This window comes from Condylura cristata, unplaced genomic scaffold, assembly GCF_000260355.1.
Source record: "Condylura cristata isolate star-nosed mole 26May11 unplaced genomic scaffold, ConCri1.0 scaffold00001, whole genome shotgun sequence".
Taxonomy (NCBI): Eukaryota; Metazoa; Chordata; class Mammalia; order Eulipotyphla; family Talpidae; genus Condylura; species Condylura cristata.
In genome coordinates this window covers 53,258,871-53,278,337 of record NW_004567102.1, presented here as the reverse complement: position 1 = coordinate 53,278,337, position 19,467 = coordinate 53,258,871, and the positions used below count along the sequence as shown (strand labels likewise).

Below are 19,467 nucleotides of genomic sequence, written 5' to 3'. Positions count from 1 at the left end.
GTTAAATGCCTCTTGGTTTTATTAACAAAATTATTTCCAGCTTCATTATCATTCATTTCTAGTATTTTCATAAACATCTATCTGAATATCCCATTGTACCTAAACTTCATTATGTCTAAAACTGAATTTATATTCTCCTTCACTAAAAAAAAAACCAAAAACAGGCAGACCTACTTTCTTCTCATCTTCTTATTTCAATAAATGCAGTAATCCCAGCTAGCTGCAAAATCAAGAAATCTAGGTATATTCCTTCTATGTCACCTGAATTAACACATTTTCATGATCTTTCCTTGTTAAAATTGTTATGATCTGTTTTTCCACAGTAGCCTTCTCACTATGTCTCTGGTCTTGTGCATTCTCTGTGTAACCTGGTCATTGTATTCACTGCTGTTTGCTTTTCAAGCATATTCTACCACCTGTTTTAAATGTCTTAATAGTGTCTGCCTAATTTGACTTCTCCTTACCTCTTTAGTCTCTGTCACAAGGCCTTACTCTGTAGCTTTAGTTCCCAGATAAGCCACATTGTCTCAAGTATGCAGTTTTATTTGCATGAAATAATTTTCAGTGAAAAACTATCTCCAGTTAATAATTTATGTTTCCTTTTTTTTCTTTCAAGAAGGCTTTGCAGAAATTCTCTGCACCTCTGTCTGACTAGTCCTTTCTATAGTTTCATGTACATCTTCTGAATAGCCCTAATCCTATTTATAAGTGCAAGTTGTTTTGTCCATCATGAAGACAAACCAACTCTGAAAAGAAAAATATTGATATGGTAATATCACTTTATAGTGAGATTTAATGATATTACTTTTTCTATTTTTAAGAATTTTTGTAGTTTCAAAAGTTTTTAATAATATCTCTTTATAGTGAGATTTAATGATATTACTTTTTCTGTTTTTAAGAATTTTTGTAGTTTCAGAAGTTTTTCCAAATTTTTAAAAGACTCATTTAAAAAACTTTTTTTTTTCAGTTTGGCTTTTTCAATATTGTTAGTATTAAATTGGTTTTAAAAGTCAAAATATGTTTCATCCATGATCCATGAAGTATTTCTTTCAGAGCCTGGAACTTTTATTTCAGTACAATTAAAATAAAACTTTTATGTTATGTGTGTTTTGTTCTGTGTATTAGTATTATTGCTTCAGTTAATTTTAAGAAACAATTTTATGATGACTTTTTTTTCTAACTTAGGATATGTGAACTTTTGCAAAGTGGAGCCATAATGAATAAATTCTACCAGCCTCATGAAGCACATATTCCCTACCTCCTACAGCTCTTCATTGACTACAATCTATATGGAATGAATTTAATAAATCTGGCTGCTGTCAAGTTCCGAAAAGCAAGAAGAAAAAGTAAGGTTAATTTCATAAGTTCAAAGTAAAGCTTTGAAATAAATATTACGTGATTTATGTTTTATGAAATACCATACATATGGAAATAAGTACTAAATTTTAAGATTAAAATAAATCCATAAGTTTTTCAGGAAAAAATCTATGTTTTTCACGAAAAAATCAAAAGAAATTTTTTGGATTAGTTTTGTGACATAAAATTCACACACCATATGATTCACTCATTTGAGGTGGGCATTTCACTGAAGTTTAATGTATTCTGAAGAGTCAAGTTCAGCAGATTTTTCAGCACTTTTAACAATATGCTGAACTTCATAGTCTTTAGTAATACTCCCAAGCATCATCCATGCTCCTTACCCCTAAACAGTCACCAGTTTACTTTCTTCATATGTTTGCCCATTCTGCACATCTAGGTAAATGGAATCATGTCATTTGTTTTCACTTAGTATAATGCTTTCATTGTTCCTCAAAGTTGTAGCATGTTACCAGTATTGCATTCCTTTTTATGGCAAAGTAATGTTTTGTTTTATGGATATACTACAGTGCTTATCCACTCATCAACTTATAGACATTTTGAACTGTTAAACCTTTTAGCTATTAAGAATTTTGTTTTTATATGAGCATTTCTTGTACAAATATTTCTGTTCTTGGTAAACTTAAACATAAAAACTAAATTCTGTCTCAAGATATTTGAAAGTGAAGTGAGGAAAAAAGATATGACAGAAAGAAGAGTAGGTTTGAAGAAAAAATATTGGTTTCATTTTGTTTAAGTAAAAGTGAAAGAATCCAAGAGAAAGACAAAGATGTGTATATTCAACTTGAAACACAATAGAATTGTAGATTTTTATTTTCCTGAATTGTGGACTATGTTATTGAGATCAGTCTCCTACTAGAAATAATTTAAGTGATTAGTAAGATATTTTAAAGATATTAAATGTATCGAAGAGATTACAGAACATCAAAGAAGTAGTGTCCAAAAATAAACAAGCTTGTAATATATCTGTTCCAACAGCTATTTGCAGGCTGCATTAAGCATAGTATTTATCACTGTGCAGAAGTATAACTCCCATTCTGAAATGTATATAGTAAAGTTTTTAAAAACATCTGTAAATGCTTCTAATGAATTCCTAGGGGGGGAGGTGGGGATGGGAACAGTGACTAAAAAATGTTGAAAGCAACTCAACAGTTTGTTAATTTTGGAAATTTAGAACCTCCAATTGAGACAGCCTTACTTGACAAGAGAAACAGAAATAACCCAAACCTTAAGTCAGATGGTAGGAACGCTCTACAGAGTAGTAAGATAGGATCTCAAACACAAACAGAACATTTCTGAGAACATTTCATCCCAGTTTGAATCCCCTAGGACTAAAGGAAATTCCCAAATCTAAAACGTGATCAGAAGAATGTTGGACTGACTGATATATTAAGATTAGCAGAGGTAAAAACAAATCCTCTGTAGAGGGATCTTTATGTAATTCTCAATTTATCCCTTAAAGTAAAATTTCAAGTGTAATATTTTCAGTATACAATTTAGAATATGCAAGAAAGCTTCCTCTGTAAAGAAAAACCTAGGAAATATATAGTTATACTTGTGTACACATACATACACTGACCTAGACAGAATGTAAATTTTGAAATTTTAAATGCAGTTTGAGCACTTTAATTCAGAATCTTTATTAAGTATGTTGCCATTTGTAGTTCTCTATGTATGTTATTTTCATTAAAAAATTTTTGTTCATACTAATGCTACTAGGTAATGATAACTTCCCTTTTAGATGACAGTATATAGTTATAAATGCTGCTTTTCTAATCTTATCATTATCTTAGAATACTATAAAATTCCTACAATAAATGAAATTATGTGAATTGTTGTCCCTTGGTCCTTAAGATCCTCAAGAGAGAAATCATCTAGTGAATGTTGAGGTAGGATGTCTGCCTAGTATTTTCCTTTTTCTCCATATAAAGAGAAACAAAACAAAGGAAAGGTGGAGGGAGAGGAGATAAAAAGAGAAGCAGGGGGAGACGTATCTTTGATTTACTACCTAACTTTCTCCCCTACAAGGATTCCCCCTACCTTTTTAAGGGCTATGTCATGTTTTTTGGTTGTTGGGTTTAAATTTCCTAAATCTAGAAAATTTAAAGAGTAAAATATAAAGATTCACCTTACCTTTCATGTTTTACTATAAAGCTATAGTAATCAAAAGGCTTGGTATTGGCAAAAATGATAAACACATGGAACCACTATAACAGTGGAACTAAGATATACACCCATACAAATGTAATAATTTTATCTGTGATAAAATTAGTGTAATTCAGTGGAGAAAAGATAGTTTTTCAACTAGTAGTGCTGAAATCATTAGCTGTCCTTATGCTCGAAAATAAAAAATGCCCAGACCCATACAAAAATGCAAATTAAAACCACAAAGAACCATCACTGAGTACCTATTTAAAAAAAATTTTTTTTTTCAATTACCAGAATTTGCTGCTAAGGAAGTAGAACAACAACTTGCATTCATTACTGGTAGAAATGCAAAATAGTACAGCCACTGTGGCAGTTTCTTATAATGTTAAAAATAGGCTTACCATATGACCTGGTAACTGTACCCTTCAGTGCTTATCAAAGGGATTTAAAACTATGTCCACCCAAAAACTTAGGTACAAAGGTTTATAGCACTTGTATTCATATTTCTAAAAATTTAAAGTAACCAAGATATCCACTGAACAAGACACTGGATAAACTATGTCGCCATACAGTGGACCACTGCTTATCAATAAAAAAGCATAGAACTGTTCATTCACATAGCACTGATAACTCTGTAAATCATTTTAATGAGTGAAAAATAGAAACAGCTAAAAGTCTGCAAATCTTGAGATTTCATTCATATACATTCTAAAAAAAAACTATAGTAATGGAAAACATAATAGTACTTGTCAGGGATTGGCAGTGTGTTGACAATAAAGCATATTTACAGGGGAATATGTAAGGTGCAGGAATTGTTCTGTATGGTACTTGCATGATGGTACCTGACTGATTCAATATGCTGTAAAAGCATGTTGTACTGTACCTTAACTTTAAGTGTTGAACATTAAAAGTCTCCAGGAATGTCATGTGAATTTTGAAACTCTCATCGGATGTAATTAGAAAGACACTTTATCTCTGTGGTCTACTTTCCTCAAAACCCGTTGCCATAATCCAATCATGAGAAAAACATCAAACAAATCCAGGTTGGGTGATGTTCTACAGATTACTGATTAGTACTTAAAACTGACAAGACCATGAAAAACAAGGAAAACTGAGAAGTATACTAGAGGAGCCTGGGAAATAACCTAATTAAATGCAATATAGTACCCTTAATTAGATTCTGCAATAGAAAGTGAACAGTAGTGGGAAGACTGAAATTAATATAGTTTAGTCGATTGTAATACACAGTATCAGGTTCTTTGTTTTGGTGATGTACTATGGTAATGTGAAACATTGACAATGAGAACACCTGGTAAACAGTACACAAAAACTCTAAACAATCCTTATGACATTTTTATAAACACAAAATTACAACAGAAAATAAAGTTGTGTGTGATGGGGGGAGAGCAGGTTGGTTCTAAGTGTCAAATACAAGCTGAATGTTCCAAGATTGAGAAATGGAAAAAGGTCTAGAGTATACCCAAGAGATATTTGTAGGAAAAGGATATAAATTTCACCAAAGTTTGTTTTGAATAGATGAAAAGAATGAGAAATGTTTAAATTAGAAAAAGTATATATGTAAAAGACTTAATTTAGTTATAAAAGTTAAATTAGTATTACAGCAATGTTAGATTTTTTTTTTTCCATAATTTGAAAACTACAATTTGAAGGCAGAAGTAACATAAAACTTATTTTTGTGAAATCAAAAGCAGGGACATTGTAAGTACGATAAAATAAATTTTATATCTTAATTTATCATAGCATTTTCTTATAAACATTAATATAGTAAATAATGTAGTTTTATCAAAAGTGAAAAAATTTAGAAATTTGAATTTTGTGTATCTGTTAGAAAATATTTTTTGTAATTTACAACTTGTAAATCTTTCATATAAATGCCCTAACCATATAAAGCCATAACCTTTAAAAACTTCTGAAGATTCTTAGAATCAGTAATGTGTTTTGACCATGTGTTTTGTTTAAAAAGCAAAGTTGCTAATAATCCAATCTTATTCTAATTATACCATTTTGTGACTAAGCTAATCAAGTAATATCAAAGTATTAAATTTACCTGGAAAGAATAATGGACTTAATGTCTGAAATGTTAGGGTGTGTACTGTGCCATTCAAATGAAAGTCAGGGTTTTTTAATCTAAAAATTTAAATGCCACAAAAGATCATAAAAAAGGTGCTAAAATTTAGAGACTGCTTCTAAAGTATGACCTCCCCTTTCACCAACCCCTTCACCCCATAGAGGACTCAGTTTCTGCAACTGGGACAACCAACAAGAAGAGCAGTTTCCTCCCCAACACCTATTGTATTTGCCACAGGTTTCCACTCGCTATACTGTCACTACTTCTGGGATGCAGGAATATATACCCTATGTATCTTTTTATGTTCAGGCATTAGTATGAAAGCATATTTTGAATTTTATCTGTTAGAATTTTACTTGAGGTTCATAATGAATAGCCTAGGAAATTCAATTAACATTTCCAAGAATTCTTAACTCTTTGTTTTTTAAAGAGATTTTAAAATTACTGACCACAGTAGCACATCTGAATACTTATTCTAGTATGAATGTATTGCATCCATTTCTCTCTCATAGCTATATATTACAAATTCTTTTTTCCTCTTTTAATTTGTAACCATAATTCTATATAAATATAGATAGGTAGAGATATATAATCATATGAGTGTACGGATCTTTAGGACACAATTTGAGCAACTTTAGGAGGTAATGATATATGCAAGTCAAAAATAGAACTCCTTTACCTTCTTTACCTTTCTCTCTGTTACTAGGTGATACATTGCGTGCAACTAGTTCTTGCAAGGACCAGCTACCAGGAAATTCTCTTACTGGTACTTTGTTTCGGTGGGAAGAAGATGAAATACCAAGGTTAGTTAATGTTGTAAATAAAAAGAAAACATATATATCTTACTTTAGGCAGAAACCAGTGGTCACTCTAATATAACCTTAACATCTTATTTCTTTAATCTTAGATTTATCAAAAAGCAATCTCAACATTATTGTGTTACTACCTAGTTGATAAAAGGAATCTGGATATAATTTTTTAAAGATTTATTTATGCATACAAGAAGTAGGGTACAGGCCAGAGGTATGAGATAGAGTAGGGAACAGAAAAGGCAGATTGATTGAAATACACTGCTGAGGGGAGCAGCCGACAGGTTATAAGAGGTCTGCCACGCCCTATAGGTCATCTCCCTGGCTGGGAATTGAACTCGTGCTGCAGTGGCTGTGCATAGCTTCATAGTTCTGTGTTTTAACCCACTGAGCCACCAGGGGTTGTAAATCTTTATACTTCTCTAACATTCATCTTCATTTTTACTCTAAATTGATATCCTATAACTTGTCTAGTAAAAATTACATAATCAGAACCTCTAAATTAAATGGCAAATTATTTTTAATAAAAATAACCTCAAATTTCTTAATATTTACAGGAAAAATAAGTGACTTGAGAATGGTGACATTTCAGTGTTTAATTTTTTTTTTAACATAAAACACGTAATCAGCACCAATCTCTATCAATAAAAGCTTTATCTACATAGAACTCAGGGATTTCTGTTTTCTACCAGAAAGTGTTTCCCAAACTTTCTGGTCCCACTGTTGATAAGTTGGATATTGGCAGGATGGTTTTATTTTTCATCTCTAAACTACATATGTCATCTTCACAAGCAGATTTCTTTTTTTTTTTAATGAACAGTGCTAGGTAGCATTTAAATGACTTATTTCATGATAAAAAATTGAATTTATTACTCATTTGAAGATAAACTGTCATAAAATAGTTGTATAGAACTTAATTTCTAATCTTTAAAATACACTGTGTACTTGACAGTTTCTGTCTTACAGAATTACTTGCACTTCTTAATACCTAAAATTAAGAATTCCACTAACTATTTACGATAGAAATACATTGTTTTATGACAAAGTATTATATCACCATGTGACTTTGAAAACAAGTAATATGGACAGTAAGTTACTTGCCTTATTTTATGGTAAAAACACATTTTTTGGTTCCTTCTTTAGATACAGCAGGATTGTTCTTATAGTCATGTTGAGATGGTGCTAAGATTAGAGAGAATATATTTTACCACATCAATTTTTTGTGCTTCTGATATGGTCTCTATTTTCATAAAGTTGCAGCAAATCAACATGATCCCAGCATTTTACCTTCTTACTAGATCCCTTAACTTTCAGAGTTCTGAAGAGTAATTTTTTTCCCATGATCAATCAAAATCAAAGTCTATTTGTATTTGATGTCTTTCTATAATAGCATTCTTATAGTGTTAGGTCATAAAATGGAAATAAAGTTTCACTGATTAGGAGTTTGTCAAAATTTTGCAGATTTATTTGAATTCCATTTCCATGGTATAAGCAAATTAATTCCTGTGTTCCATCAAAATTTCCATAAGGATAGGAAAAGGAAAATGAAGTTTTACTAATGCTTCCATTTAAATATATTTTAAAAATTTCAAATAGGGCATCCTCTGTGGTGGTACAAGGGACTAAAGAGCAGCACTGTTAGGCTATCTACAACCACTGCAGCAGAGTTCAACCCCAGCCAGGAAGGTGACCCACATAGCAAAGCAGACCTCTCCTATCTTACCCACTGCTCCCCTCAACATTGTATTTCAGTTACTCTGCTTGTTCTGCTCCCCACTGTGTTGCTGGTGACTCTTCTCACCCCCTGCACTTCTGGCCTGTACCCCAGTTCTTATATGCGTAAATAAACAAATCTCTTTAAAAAAAAAAAAAAATAGAAACCTTGTAAAAAATTTCAAATGGGAATTTTAATGAAACCGTGTTCAGCCACTTCTTAGGGAAATCATGCTTATCTTTACTTGGTGTCCATGCTAGTAAGAGAGCTGAATTTTGAAATGAATAAACTGAGATCCACATTGGATCTATTTGTTTTATCAGTCAGGCACAGTTCTGTAATGTGATTCTAATCTTTTTTGTGACTGTAATGAAAATCAGAACATTTGAGTCACAGAACTTTATTGGGGGAACAACTCTGCAGTTCTCATAAAAATTAATGACCTCGTGATGTCAGCACTTTTTCTAGCTATGACCCCACTGTTGAACTCATGTGGTTTCTAAATTCTGTCGTTAAGGAGAATTTCAAAGCACTTGTCAGCTCAGCAGTAGTTGAGCTCAGGAGGAACAGCATCATTAATACATTTTTTAGTCTGCTTGCTTCCACTCTTCTCTTGCTGCATACTCTCTTCCTTATTTTTAAAACCCATTTATCACTGCTGAGAAAGATGCCTTTGGACAAGGAAGTGAGAGCACTTATATGTAGTCTTTATTTACTTATTTTTGATACATCCCTGTTATTCCATTCTGTCCTGATTATGACCCACACACTAAAACATTTTACAGTCCTTATATTGAGTTGTTGGAAAAGTCATGATGTATTTTTTCCTACCTTTTCTTTACAAAAATGTGCCATGACTTTTTCTACAACCCAATATGTAAAATACAATGAACCAAAGTAGAATATGGGGAAAGGATCTCAGTAGAGTTGTCAGTATAACAGACTTTTTATTTTTCTCTTCCTGCTTTTTATTTATATACACATATATAATAATAATTATGTCATGAATAGTTATGACTTACATGATATCACTGGCTTTTCTGGGTACCACCTAAACAAGAAAAATCTTCAAAGAATTCGTTCTTGCATAATTACTGCATTTTTGATATTTTAAAAACAGCTCTTTAATACTGGAAGGTGTTGAACCACAAAGTACCTGTGAATTAGAAGTTGATGCTGTAGCTGCTGATATCTTAAATCGGTTAGATATTGAAGGTATGTATATTCCTAGTAAATGTTTTATTTAAAAAATTAATGATTAGTGGCCCTCGCTGGTGGTGCGGTGGGTTAAAGGTGCAGCACTGTGAAGCTAACCATAGCCACTGCAACACAAATTCGATTCCCAGCGAGGGAGGTGACCCACATGGAGCTGCAGACCTCTTCCTGTCTCATCCACTGCTCCCCTCCACAGTGTACTTCAGTCAATCTGCCTGTTCTGTTCCCCACTCTCTTTGGTAAATTCTCAACCTCCTCTCCCAACCTCTGCTGTACCCAGTTCTTACATGCATAAAATAAATAAATCTTTTTAATGATGATTAAAGTGCAGTAGGAAAAAATGGGGGAGAAAACATTATTGGGGAAAGTAAGTTACTATAAAAGGAGGATGTTACGTGTTACAAAAGATTGCTTCCCTACCTCTGATAAGATAGCCATTATTATTTCATCAATATGAATATGTTTGCATAGGCATAAAATCTAGTGTAAATGTGGCACCACACAAATCAGTTAGTATAAAAGAACTTAATAGACTCTGCCTTTTAATATTTTAATGTCTAGATTGTATGTCAGGGAGGGGACTCTTAGATCTGTATTTGAATTGTATTCACATGCTGCTGGATTTTGGGGAACCAGTAGAAGTAAACATAAAAAAGGAGTAACATCATAAATGTAAATAGGGATAGTTTCTTTTTATTACACAAAGTAGGTGCTTTTCTTTAAAAGCCAACTTTTTTAAGTTTGGGTGTGTGTTTTTTTAATTTGTAATTTTTTGCTTAAGAAGAACTGGGGATATAGGCCAGAGCTGTGGGGTAGGGAGGGTTAAGACAATTCACCAGAGGCAGAGCAAGAAGCAGAATAGGCAGATTTACTGAAATACACTGCAAAGGAGAGCAGTAGGGAGACAAGAGAGATATGCTATGGGTTAGCTCACTGGTTAGGGATCAGATTCAGGCCTTAGCAGATATAGTGCTGAGACTTAGCCCCTGTGCCTCAAGGGCGGCTCTGGACTTTTTTTAAACAAGCATTTTTCACTGTGGCTGTTGTAATATTGACCTATTGTTGCAATTACAGCTCAAATTGGTGGAAATCCCGGTCTACAGGCAATATGGGAAGATGAAAAGCAAAGGAGAAGAATCAGAAATGAAACTTCTCAAATTAGTCAACCTGAATCACAAGGTATAAACTCTTAATAGTACTGTGATATTTTTAACTGGATATTTTATAGAAAAGTTTTAAGTCCTTGACTCTTTACTTTTCACATTATATTTTACTTTCAAATTACCTTTAAATTTTTAATGTATTTGTCATATGTTACCACTCTGAATCTACTAACTTTTATCTCTACAACTGTTTTCCAAATGTCTCTCATTGTCTCACTCCCTATAAGAAATTGGTATCTTTATTATCCTTTGTTTTGCACTGTATCTTGTTGCCTTTTTGCTTTCTTTTCATTCTCTAGTATCTTCTAGCCTTCTGTATTTTAAAACGAGCCATAGAAAATGCACAGGAGATTATGAGCCTCGATTTAGAAACACTGTTTATTTAGCTTTGAAACTATAATCTGTGAAATATTGCCCCCAAATCCTCACACCTTATAAAACTGGGAAGAAAATATTCCATTTATTTGTTATCAAAACCTGTTACATTCAAAAATAATTTGAGGGGTCTTAAATAAATGCCATGCAAACATTAAAAAATAAAGACAAAGAATAACAGGCATAATTCAAAGACAATTTGATATATAGTAGTAGCTTACTGTAGTTTATATACTTTAAATGTTAAATTTTCATGTAAATAGAACTATTAGGGAAAAATTTCTAGGTTCAAGATGTGTGATATACTTGTAGATAGAAAATGCTATTTTTATGTTTTAGATTTGGGTACAATTTTAGAGCTTGATCTTAAAGTGATTATAAATGCTTAATTTTACAACTTCAGCAATAGCCATTTGTCTTGTTTGATTTTATGATATAATTTTAGGTGACGTTATATATGTGTGTGTGTATGTATCTATATATCTTGATACATGTACATATCAAGAAAATGATAGGAAATTGCTACCATTTAAAAAACTATTTTAGGAAGACAAAATATTTCATTCCTTTGCTGTCTACATTTTTTAATGCACTTTTAAAATTCAAAGATCGCAGGTTTGTGCCAGCAACAGAAAGTGAAAAAAAATTTCAGAAGAGACTTCAGGAAATTCTCAAACAGAATGATTTCTCTGTGTAAGTGGTTATTTATTACAGATCTCAGAACTAATTTTATTATTTTGTTATCTAGTATGTTATAAAGGATATGTTTTAATTAAGCAGAACATTGTCAGGATCTGTGGACTACAGTGATGGATCCCAGGAATTCTCTGCTGAGTTAACATTGCACTCTGAAGTTTTGTCTCCTGAAATTCTTCAGTGTACACCAGCTAATATGGTAGAAGTTCACAAAGATACAGAATTAAACAAAGGTGAGATTTTTCTACAAATACAAAAAAATACCATAAATAGACATCTTTAAAATATTTAGCACTTATTTGATTGAGTTGGCTAAAGTTTTTTTCCAAATCAGGATGGGGTGGGAAGAGCACAAGGGACTTTGGTGATGGTGCACGAGTGATGAGTAAATTGGTGGTGTGGATTTCATGGGAAAATTTTATACACTGTACAAAAATGAAGGATAATGTAATAAATACACACATACATATACATATAAAATCCACCATTTGCAAGCATAAAAAATCATTCCATAGGATAAATTCTATTTCCCACTCCTTTACCTTTTCTTCATCTCTAGAGGTAAGCTTTATTCTGAAGTTGTGTAAATTGTTACAACATATAACTTTATATTTTCTTATATATGTTGTCCACATAAAATATAGGTTCAAAATATTACATAACATGAAGTTCACTACTTCAGTGACTTGTGGTAGATTTACAGTTTTGGAGGCATCTCCATAATTCAGTTTTAGAACATTTCCTTAACCTGAAAGAGTCCTTGTGTCAATTTTTAGTCACACCTATTCCCATTTCAAATTTAAATAACTCCTAATCTTCCTTATTTCGAGATTAGCCATTTCTAGCTATATTGTATAAATGAAATCATACAATGGTAATTCACTACTCTAAGAAATATACTAAAATGTATGTGAAGATAAAATAGAAAACGTGTATTGGGATGAATTATTTACACTTTTGAAAATAAGGTGAGATGTAGCTCTTTAGGTTCAGAGGTATGACCCAATGTGTGCATATCATAATTTTTCACTGTAAGTGTTCCAGTGCACTGCCCAGAAGCTCTAGGATAATGTTTAGCAAAAACAACTAATAGGTTTTCCCTAACCTTAAAGGTAATGTTTCTTATTTCACCAAGTATGAAATGTAAACTTTAATCGGACTAATCTCTGTTCACTTTCTTGTTTGCTAAGAAGTTTGGCTTTAATATCATGAATGGATATGTAATTAAATTTTGTCCGATTTTTTTTTCCAAGTTTATTGAAACAACCCTAGATTTTCTTTTTTTTTTTTAAAGATTTATTTATTTATGCATACAGAACTGGGGTACAGGCCAGAGGCTGGGGCGGTGAGAGGCTTCACCAGAGACAGAGTGGGGAGCAGAACAGGCAGATCGACAAAGTACACTGCTGAGGGGAGCAGCGGGTGGGTCAGGAGAGGTCTGCCACACCATGTGGTCACCTCCGGGGCAGGCGGGAATCGAACTCATGCGGAAGTGGCTTTAGCTTCTCAATGCAGTGCTTTAACCCGCTGCGCCACCAGGGAGGGCCCCTAGATTTTCTTTTAATGTTAAACTCTCCTTGGACTCCTGAAACAAACCCTCCTTTGTCACATGTATTATGTTTTACTCAGCATTGCTATATCTACATTTCCAATATTTTGTGTAGATTTTAACTTGTTAATAATAAAGATGCTTAATTTGCCCCATTAATTTAATTGTTAAACTTTATCCTCTTAGCTCTCTTCTCAGGATTTTTTTTATTATACTGGTATAATCTGTTTCTCAAAGATTTGACAGTATTTACAGATCTTATCTGTAAAATAATCCAAATTTTTTCTTTTATGGATTATTTTGTGTTAGGGATGAAAGGTAAAGAAATTGAGTTTTAAACTACTAATACAATTTCCATAGTTGTTATATAGCTCTTCTCGAGCTTTCTATTAGCTTGAATCAAGTTTTATATTGTGTTTTTCCTAAGAAGTTACTCACTTTGTCTTACTTAAGAGTTTTTGGTATAAAGTTGTATAGTATTATTTTTAACATCTCTTGCTATCTTTGGCACTTTCCACTTCATTTTTAACATAATTGATTTGTTTCTTTTTTTCTCTTTTTTGATTATTTCTGCCAACCTTTTCTATTTATTTTCAGAGTCAACTTTTATTTTTACTGATCTCTCAATTATCTTTTGCTTTCAGATGAGCTGTATTTCAGTTTTTTGTTTGTTCATATGTGTGGTGGGATATATCATAAATCTTTCTTGCTGAAACTCTTAACTCTTAGAAACTGTTGAAAGCACTTAGTTTGATGTCTGATTAAATACCAGATGCAGAAAAATAAAATTGCTTTCCAGTTAACTCTGTTACTTATTTCCTAGTCTCTTCCCCCCCACTACTATGTATTTTTTATTTTCTGCCTCTCCCTTAACTAGACTATGAGATTTATTTTATCTCTGTTCTTGAAATTATTTAACCCCTTTTTACATTACACCCTGTATCTAAGTCACATGTTGAAAGCCTTATATTTTTAGACCATGAATTGAAAGTGTTCTGAAAAATAAGTTTATTTGTAGTTTTAAAATTAGAGAGTAATTTTATTATTCAAATAAAAGTTTGTCTTTTCCCTTTGTATATTTTAATGTACAATATGTGTACAATGTACACATAACCCAGCAACTCTAGCAGTGATTTTTGTCAGTATTTTACCTGTATAAACTAGGTAGCATTGAAAAGCTAAAATTATTTGGTGATCACAAATTCATGGCTTTTTTTTAATCTATGTGATCGATTGTTTATATACTTTTGTGACTATTGTTCTATTAATTTTCATTTGCCATATCACTTTGATTTGTTTTAAAGATTTATTTATGCATACAAGAACTGGGGTAAAGGCCAAAGGTGTGTGTGTGGGGGCGGGGGTGACAGTATTCACCAGAGACAGAGTGGGGATAACAGGCAGATAAACTGAAATATACTGCTGAGGAGGAGAGTAGCAGTTGGGTTAGGAGAGGTGTGCTGTGCCATGTGGATCACCTCCTCTACCAGGAATCGAACTAGTGCTACAGTGGCTGCTGATAGCTTCAAAGTGCTGCGTTTTAAGCAGTTGCACCAGCAGGGAGGGCCCCATATCACTTCAATTTTTAAATAGGCTTATATCGTCATACTTTCTGATGTACACACATTCTAAATAGTATATTTTAGTTTTTGATCATTGCTTTTATATGTTTATATTCTTTGTCATCTTAAGGTCAAGTTGGACTCAAAGTAGGAGAAGCACTTATTAATGAAGAAGCAATTTTGAACCTCATGGAGAATAGTCAGACTTTTCAGCCTTTGACCCAAAGACTGAGTGAGTCACCAGCTTTCTGTAAGTAACAGTGTTAACCGTATATTTTCAGTATTTTACAAAAGTGTTTTTAGTTTTTGTGGTTTTAGTTTTTGTTTTTTGTTTTCTTTTAATGGAAAAGGTTAAAGTTGAATACCTGTAAATATCTGTAAGGATAACTTCATTGCATTAAATGAAATAGCTTCAATTTTTGTTTTCTATAAAGTTTTTAAAAAGATTGTGAAAGGAAGTGATTACCTTTTTGTTTTAACTTCATTTTGTCTGGAATAAAATCATTTTGCCTTAAGGGGGAAATGCATTCATTTTGAATTAAACTTCTTTCATAGTTCATTAATAAAACACCATGATTAATTGATTGTTGGTGGACATCAAAAATTTTCCTGGACAATTCTCTTTTTTAGCCATTAATTTTGATTTAATGTGGAACATAACAGTTATTTCTGATTGTCTTTGCAATTTTCCTAAATGTATTCTCATTAGTGTCATAGATCATTGATTTCACGTCAATAATTTAGTCTAACTTACTGACATCTTTTTAAGAAATACGCTTAAAATTTCATTGTGAAAAGTGTTGTTTCAATCCTTAATTATTTTTTATTGCTAAGGAATATTTTGTCATGTGGATATACCCATTTGTGATGGATATTTTGATTCTACTTTTTGGGCTACTACAAATAATGCTTTATATTACTTGTGTACAGATTTCTTTGTGTAGATATATGTTCTCTTGGATATTATAAATCAGGAAGGACTAGAATTGCTGGGTTATGTGCTAAGTTTTTCTTCAGAATTTAATTTTGAGGAATTGCTAAATTTTTTTCCAAAGTGACTTCCCATATTATAATCTGACAGTATAGAGAGTTCCCAATTTTTTAACATCCTTGCTAAAGCTTGTTATTATCTTTGATTTTAACAACCTAGTGCTTTTAAAATAATGTCATGAACCACTGACTTTTAAAAGCTTTCTTATGTTTCTTAACTATGGGTATTTTTACCTATGAGCTAAAAAAGCTAATATGAATCAGAAGGTGTTCATGTGTGTAGTTTTTAAGGAATTTCCTTAGCTTTAATTTATAATGTAAATGTACACAATAAATTCATAGCTATTTTGTGTATCTTTATTACATAAATATGTAAATGTAATAATATATATGCTACAGTATATAAAAATACTATGTACAGTATATAAAAATACTATGTATTTATTATATACTTTATTTTGAGTACTTGTGACTATGTTTGGTTTAGTAATTTGCAAACTTAATTCTTCAATAAGACCATGGCAACTTGTTCTAAAATGCTAATTCTTGGACCCAACCCCAGAAGTTCTGATGCAGTGGACATGGACTGAGGCATGGGAATTTTCTTTTTTTTTTTAAAGATTTATTTATTTATGCATACAGAACTGGGGTACAAGCCAGAGGTGCAGGGTCAGTGAGAGCATTCACCAGACAGACAGAGTGGGGTGCAAAACAGGCAGACTGATGAAGTACACTGCTGAGGGGAGCTGTGGGCTGTCAGGAGAGGTCTGCCGTGCCATGTGTATCACCTCTGGGGCGGGGGTCAAACTCATGCTGAAGTGGCTTTAGCTTCTTAGTGCTGGAGGGCCCAGGAATTTTCTTTTTCAATGAGGACAAAATCATTCTAATGCAGGTCATACTTTGACCATAAGTTTTGGGACCAGCTGTATTCTTTCAGGGTATGCTCGTTTTTGTGATGTCATTGTTATTTTATAATTACTCTTAATTGTTGAATTATTTAGAAAACTTATTTGTTGGTGATGTCTCACTTGTTTTATAGTAGACAGTAGTCCTGATGAGGCATTGGTACACCTTCTTGCTGGTTTGGAAAATGATGGATATCAGGGAGAAAGAATTAAAATTCCACCACCATGTCATCCCTTTGGAAATACTAAAAATCCCCAAAATAGTGATGATGAAGAAAATGAACCACAGATTGAAAAAGAAGAAATGGAACTCAGTTTGGTGATGTCTCAGAGATGGGATAGCAATATTGAAGAACATTGTGCCAAAACGAGGTAACTTATAGCTATTTCTGTTATTTTTATAACTTCCTTTTGTCATTATCACTGTTACTTAATAAGAAATTATTTCTTTATTATTCATAATATAAAATACTTTATAAATTAAGATCACTTTCTTTTAATCCCTATTAAGTAGTGGTTTGTTTTACATGGGGCATAAACTTCATATTCCAAGAGAAATAAGACTATGCTAAATTAAAAAGAGAAACGTTATTCTTGTAAATGATCTATTTACACATGCAATATTAAGATGAGTAGGTGATAAATGGATAAAAATGGAATGCCTTCTTATCCCAAAACTTGGGAATATAAAATGGCCTCTGAGAATTTAACTGTTCTGGGTTAGAACAGCAGTTGTAGAGTCAGCTTGAAAATAAAGAAGAGCTTCTAAATCTAGTTAAACTAAGGGACTCAAAAAATGAATAAGTGCCTTTCTGAAGCAGGCACTGGTATTCTAACTGGGTTGGAAATATTCAAGCAGTCTCAGAGTTGGAGGAGGAATGGAATACCAACAGGTAGGTAATCACATCCTTATACAAGGATACCCAAACTTGATTGGGATAGAAACTAATAGAATGAATGTACTATTTTAATAGTCTATTCATTTTAGATGTTCCTATCAAAAGATAGTACATTATAAAGATTCAGGAAATGATAATTATTCCCATTATTATTATAGTATTGAGAAACTGGAGATATGTTTACATATATACTTATGTATCATGTCATTACATATCCACCATATATCTATATACACACACACACACACACACACACACACATATATAATATGTGTGAGCAGACATTATAATTATCACTATTTTAAGGGAGTAGGTCTGGAAGGAGACCAGTTAAATCATAAGCTGTGGTATTCCAAATAAAAGATGATGAAAATTCAAAACAAAGGGGTGGTGGAAGGGAACAAAGGCTGTGGAGACAGTTGATTACTAAGCCTTAACATCAAACAGATAATGGTCAAATACAATCAAATCAAATACAATCATGCATTGCTTAGTAATGGAAATATATTCTAAAATGTGTTATTCGGCAGTCTCATCATTGTGTGAATGTTATACAGTATAATTACCTGACCCTAATTGGTATAGCCAGACACACACTTTGGCTTTGTACTGTATGTGCCATTTTTGAGTGAATCATTATTAAGTGATGCATGACTGTATGACACTGAAGTTGGACTTATACCTTCATAAGATATCCAGATATATGTTAATAAGTCACTATCTTGTTCTTTCTGGTATGTTATGATTTAAAATAATAGGCATTGTTTACCTATAATTAACCTACGATGTGTGTTTATTGACTGGACCAATTCTGTGTGAAAACCTTGCCCGGGTTAACCTTAGGAAAACAAATTTTAACATTTATAAATATATAATAGCACGTAATAGAAGTAGAATATCTATAAAAGGAGTCATTTAATTCTACTTGTATATTGGTTATCATTTCCCTGAGTGCCTATTAAGGCTATTGAAAAAGTAAAGGAAAGGGGAAAGAGGAAGAAAATTAGATCTGTGAACCTGACCCTTTTAAAGAATAATTGAAAGATCTAATTAGAGAGTAATTAAGGGACAGATGCTAAATACCTTCAGAAATTTTAAAGGTTGTTAATTACATGAAAACTGGTAGAGACCTGCATGTGTCTACAAAGGACAAAAGCAGGAATTATGTGTAGAAGTTGAAATAAATAATGTATGGAATACAGGAAGAAAATGACTAACAGTTAAGGCCATTAACAAAGGTAAAGGTTACTGTGTAAGACAGTGAACCCTAACATTGTGAATATAAAAGCAGATATTGCATTGGTCTGTTACATTTAACACTTTTTGCACTCAGTAGAAAGTTGACTGGATGACCTTGTATGGACAGAAAGGAAGTTTGCCCATCTAGGTAGAAGAAAACTATCAAGCTGGAATCTAGTGGAAAAATATAAGTCATTGCAATAAAACCTAACTAGAGTATCCATCTGGGCTCACAGCTCATTTGAATTTCTTAGTAGCACTACTTTATGGCTACTTTTGAATTGAAGAAATACCTTTACTACTTCCTAGTCCTTTTCTGATTTCTATTATTTTCTTTCAGTCTTGATCTGAGCACCCTTTTGCTCATCTTTTTGTGTTTTTTTCTCCCAATTTATGATATGATTATCAGCTTCTCAAAATATGCCACTCTGTCACATTTTTAGAAAGTACTCTGTCCTCACCCAAGCTCTGTTATATTTATATATCCTAAGGATAGGATAAAGGGGAGAATACAGAAAAACACATGATTAACACAATTGGATATTATAATGAAAATATTGTGGACCTATATTATGGAGTAGTAGTAAAAATAGTAGTAATACAGGAATGATTGATGTCTCCCAGCTCACATGCAGGAATTATGTTCTATTTACAGTAACTTTTTCTGTAGAACATAATACTAAGGCCAAATAAGTCTGCTTTCTTTTTAAAGTTACAATTTTCAGGTATTTTTTTTT

At 32.3% G+C, this 19,467-nt stretch overlaps 1 protein-coding gene across 2 annotated transcripts in view; it reads left to right on the top strand.

Annotated features, from left to right (window-relative positions):
• Positions 1 to 19,467, top strand: part of REV3L (REV3-like, polymerase (DNA directed), zeta, catalytic subunit) — a 133,670-nt gene that overhangs the window by 59,688 nt on the left and 54,515 nt on the right. For both annotated transcript variants that reach the window (XM_012722936.1, XM_004673774.2), the window contains 8 exons: positions 1,186 to 1,346; positions 6,321 to 6,417; positions 9,258 to 9,352; positions 10,427 to 10,531; positions 11,499 to 11,583; positions 11,671 to 11,819; positions 14,828 to 14,947; positions 16,727 to 16,964. In XM_012722936.1, the coding sequence (XP_012578390.1) occupies positions 1,186 to 1,346; positions 6,321 to 6,417; positions 9,258 to 9,352; positions 10,427 to 10,531; positions 11,499 to 11,583; positions 11,671 to 11,819; positions 14,828 to 14,947; positions 16,727 to 16,964 (1,050 nt within the window). The remainder of the gene's footprint in view (positions 1 to 1,185; positions 1,347 to 6,320; positions 6,418 to 9,257; positions 9,353 to 10,426; positions 10,532 to 11,498; positions 11,584 to 11,670; positions 11,820 to 14,827; positions 14,948 to 16,726; positions 16,965 to 19,467) is intronic.